The following is a 4,792-nucleotide window of genomic DNA, read 5'->3' on the forward strand; positions in this document are numbered from 1 at the left end:
GAAAAGTACCATTCAAATAGAGCTATTTGTTGAAATGAGGTAATTACAGTGAAGCGTTTGCCAGTTTGCTGTGTCCAGAAAAACTAAATAGTGCGCTGCTTAAAACCTAAATGGTGTAAATTTTTCATTGAGAGAGATATGTTCTGTATTTTATCTTGATATTGCTTATATGCTTACATCTTTTCATCACATGTGATAATGGCCACATTTTGGGCCATGTATGCAGGTTTGTTTCTCCTATGTTGTAAAAAGTAAAACTAACATCAATTACTAACAAACCGGTTTGTTTTTATTTCAAGTGAATAAATCTAAAAGGCTTTAATGACAAAGAAACTCTCTGTAAAAAATTTAATAAAATCACACAGTCCTGCTCTGATTTGTGAGATACAAAACAACAAGAAATTAATGAGCAATTAAGGCCTTGTAATCTCAGTTTTAATATTTTTATTTAAATGTACAAGTATAGTTAGACAATAATCTCTCAATACAGTTCATAAATGATTTTTTCTGAACAAAAAACATGGAATTCATAAATGATTTCTGTAGATATTTTATCCACACATTGAACATTATCACTGATGAAGTAATATACTGATTAAAATGAAAATGAGCAGTGTTAAAATATACAAAGAAATATTTATAGAGATGCAGTGACAAAGCATTGTACTGGGATCATGACTAAATAGATTTTAACCTTAAACCCATTTTGAATGTAAAAGGTTAGGAACTGAATCCATTTTATTTATTAAGATAATTCTCCTTTATTTTGTTGTTGCATTTCTAGCCACATCAAACAACTACAAATAAAAATTACAGTCATTTACACTGTACAGCATTTCTTCTATAATAAACAGCAGGTAAAATAAGTTGATTCTTGTTTCATTTAGGGTTAAAAAGAGTATACTTTACTTACTACTTACATTTGGCAGGTAGCAAAATTATTCTACTGTTTAAATAAAAAGTTAATATATATTGAATAGATAACTGACTTTGGTTAAAAGGTTTAAGTGTCTATTAAGGTGATAACATTTTTCATATTCTAAATCTCTTAATCTGATAGATAATATTTTACATATCATGAATAATTTTTCGAGCAATATTGAATATCATTACAGTAAGATTTGCACAGAAAAATTAAACATTGATCTTTGTTTAAGTATAAGGCATAGAGTTCTGCTTCAACTGGCAAAGTGTAACAGAGGAGCCAACCCCAAACCCAGCATACAGAGGCTCACTGAACTGAGCTCTGAATCTGTGGATGAGCTCCATTGAATTCGATATTGAATAGAAGGCCAAAGTGTTGCCTGCATAGTCCAGGTACACACCTATTCTTGTGGCCCTTGGAGCACTGGGGAGATCTTTGTCTGCTTTGTTGTGCCAGGCTGAGTACCCTGAATCAGAGCACAGAAGACTCCATGACTTGTCATTATAGCCCAGAAGGCTGTGTGAATTCTTGCCCTTCCGACTGATGCTCTTGTAGGCTACACCTATGGAGAACTCCCCATTCCACTCTGCCTCCCAGTAGAACCTGAAACCAGAAAGAGCCTCCTTGCACAGCACCTGGGAAAAGCCATCAAATCGTTCTGGGTGGTCTGGATAAAACTGGGTTGTTTTCTTTCGGGTGACTCTCTGATTCCCATCTGACAACACAAGTTCCTTGTAGACAGTGTTTGGATCGAAGGAAAGCTTGCAGGCATCTAAAAAAGAAATCAACAGCACATTTCTTCATGCTCATCTGCAATAACATCTTCAACTGACATTACATAATTGCATTGTTTTAAATGGATGTTCTTTTCATTGACACTAAAATATTTTTTATCAGAGATGTTCACGAGTCTTATTTTATAAATTGAATTCAAACCTCATGTCTTTTGCCCCAAAGCTCGAGCCAAACCCTTGGTCTTTAAAGAGCAGGTCAAAGTAAAAACCCAAGTTTTTTGGTCTAAGTGCAGCTAATTTCTAATAAATGTAAAGTCTCATATCAGATTTTTAATATCTTCTTAGCCTAAACCACAGATTTTCTTAAACAGAACTTATCAACTAAAGACAAAGGATGAATATACTTATATATAAACTTTATGCTTTATCTTTAATCATTACACATTTATTTTGATATGTAGAATGTTTAGTCCTAACTACTTTGAATTATTTTTAAAGGTCAAGAAGCACTGTTTCTACAGCAGTGAAAATAAAATAATGTTTTCCTGTTTAAAGAACTTATAGAATTAAATAAGAATTACCTAATCACCGCGGTCAAGTTTCTTAATAGATCAAACAGGAAGTGCTTTTTCAAGAACAAATAGACACGAGAGAGTTTGTGTATTGATTCTTGCTTAACAGAGAGAACAAAAAATGTCCTAAATGTATTTTGCTCATCGTTCATTTAAAGCAGCTTTTCTTTGCTTATCATTAGGAAGTCTTTAACAAACATTAACAAGATGTCCTAAACCACTAGCCCTGTTTCCATCCAACTAAAATTTCAATTTTAAGCTAACTTTTAAAATAAAAAAAACGTGAAAGTGAGAGATGAACGTGAGATGTTTCCATTTGGTTCGATGTGAATCAACCAAGCACCACAACGTTGATGTCGTGATGCATCGTCGTCATGTGCGGCTGTATAAAACAGGAAGTAGAGGGTGCAATCAAGCACCGACCACGGATCAGCAACAGGAGCAAGTTTTAACCAATGTATTGCTATCAAGCAAGATGTTCTTCTGTTAAAATCTCACCCAGAAATGGGGATTTTGCTTCCAACCATGTTTTCACGTATAACAGGACTTTCGCCGAAGAGAACAGCAGAAACAGCTGATCAGTCATGTGGTGTAAAAGTTTGTCACTGATCCAAAAAAAGTGTTTCCATTTCCCGTTTTGCACATCCATCGTTTTTCACAAAAGCCAAAAAAGCATCTGAAGTGAGCATAAAAACTTGTAATGTCTCGCGAATTTTAGGGAACAAATTATATTGCTTGCATCAATTTTTTTACTAATTTGATACTTTAAAATGTGCGTTAGAAAAAGCTGATCAAAATTAATATACTAACAGCATATTTTTGTAAGTACTGTAATGGATACTACCTTAACAATCAGGCATTTGTAAACTGAAAAGTAACTTAGAACATACAATACTAATTTAGTCAAATGATCTTAGTGTAATAATTGACATTCACGAGTCAAATCTGAAGTGTTTATTTTTGTAATTGAGGTTTGTCTTAGCTTTGCATTATCATCTCAGTTTTTGTGACCGAATCATGAAGACCCCCTACTTACATCTCAAGAAGTCTGATCTGGATTTTGGCTCCTGAAAATCAACCTTGGAAGGAACTGTTTGTAAAAAAAAAAAATAAATAAAAAAAACTGTTATTTGACCAGTCATGTTTTTGCTCATAAATTGGCAAATATTGCTGAGTTACTTAAGCCTTACCTTTCAAACGTTTTTCCCCATTTCTTGGCAAAAGTATGTACACAGGTGTTTCACTGACTGTGATGAATGTTTACATTAGTTTGACCTGTCACATGAGTTTATGTACTGTAAGTTATCTGATTTTTCAGCCATATTCTTTGTAGAATCGTACCTGTCTTGGAGATCTTGCTCAGTTCCTTTTTACAGATGTCATCAAGATTTTCTTTCATCTCTATTGCTGTTCTGCTTATTTCTCCAAAGGAGAACTGAGGATTGATCAGGACCTTAGGTACCATGGCCTCGGGAGGGACGCATAGTGTTGGAAAATTCTGTACATCGAGAAAGACTTCCATCAAGATATCTGAAATAAAACTCAAATGCAGTTAATGGTAACCTCGGTCTTCAAGACCCAGTTTTAACCCCTAAATAACTTTGTACACTGAAATGTAGCCAATATGAAAATGGAAAGTAAACTTCGGACTGATTAGCATTAGCATTTTAATTTTTTAAATTCTAAAAGTAAATACAGTATTTTCTTACAGTGGCCTAGTGCTACATTACATTTTTATTTGGAAGTAGGCATTTCTGTCCTAGGAGTAGGAAAATTAGACCCAAACATCCACAGATATTGAAATTACAAGTTGCAAAATCCGGGCAATAGGACCATAATTAACTTCCACATTCACAATATTTGCTACTCTGTGGTACATTTAAACGTTGTAACAGTGACATCAGTGGTCATGTACAAATAATAACAAAAGGTGAAGCATAGAACTGATATAAAAAAAACTTTCAGCGGTTTCTTCATTCCAACTTTCCAGTAACAGTACAAGTGTAATGGAACTCAGCATAAAAGAATATTTGATTTGATTATATAGTTTTTAGGAGTATTCTATGAGAGTGCTTCCCAACCCTGTTCCTAGGACCGCTGTCCTGCATGTTTTAGGTGTTTCCTAGTTGCATCACTCCAGAAAAGAATAGATTATGAGAAGAAGAGTCCTTGACACAGAGAGATATCAGAGACATATCTAAAACATGCAGGGCAGGGGTCCCTGAGGAGGACAAGGGTGTGGAACCAAAGCTCTATGAGATACACCATCAAACAGATATGAATGATCAACTGAAACCTGCAAAAAATGAATGTTGTCTTCTGTTTCCAGGATCTGTCGTAGCTCAGCATCTCGGCGCTGCAGCTCCATAATCTCCTGTTCAAGGCGCTCAACATAGCCTTCAGCCTGATTCATGGCTGACTGCATGTTGGCCATTATCATCTGATTGATTTCAGATTTCCAACGCTCGACTGCCTGCAGCATTTCATGGAAGGTTTTATCACTTTCCGTCTGTGCACGCTGAGCAGAATTCTGAAAAGAAAATCACAAATTTTATTTCCTG

The 4,792-nt window shown here is 34.9% G+C and overlaps 1 protein-coding gene across 1 annotated transcript in view; it reads right to left on the reverse strand.

Moving 5' to 3' along the window:
* Positions 1 to 464: 464 nt before the first annotated feature.
* The window catches only part of LOC107100204 (tripartite motif-containing protein 16-like), a 7,666-nt gene continuing 3,338 nt past the window's right edge, over positions 465 to 4,792 (reverse strand). The window contains exons 2-6 of the mRNA XM_015398611.1: positions 4,528 to 4,761; positions 3,573 to 3,729; positions 3,422 to 3,478; positions 3,268 to 3,321; positions 465 to 1,697 (exon numbers count right to left, since the gene is read on the reverse strand). Coding sequence (XP_015254097.1) covers positions 1,153 to 1,697; positions 3,268 to 3,321; positions 3,422 to 3,478; positions 3,573 to 3,729; positions 4,528 to 4,761 — 1,047 coding nt within the window. The 3' untranslated portion in view covers positions 465 to 1,152. The remainder of the gene's footprint in view (positions 1,698 to 3,267; positions 3,322 to 3,421; positions 3,479 to 3,572; positions 3,730 to 4,527; positions 4,762 to 4,792) is intronic.

The sequence above is a fragment of the Cyprinodon variegatus genome, unplaced genomic scaffold (assembly GCF_000732505.1).
Source record: "Cyprinodon variegatus isolate N-32 unplaced genomic scaffold, C_variegatus-1.0 Scaffold945, whole genome shotgun sequence".
In the NCBI taxonomy this organism is placed as follows: Eukaryota; Metazoa; Chordata; class Actinopteri; order Cyprinodontiformes; family Cyprinodontidae; genus Cyprinodon; species Cyprinodon variegatus.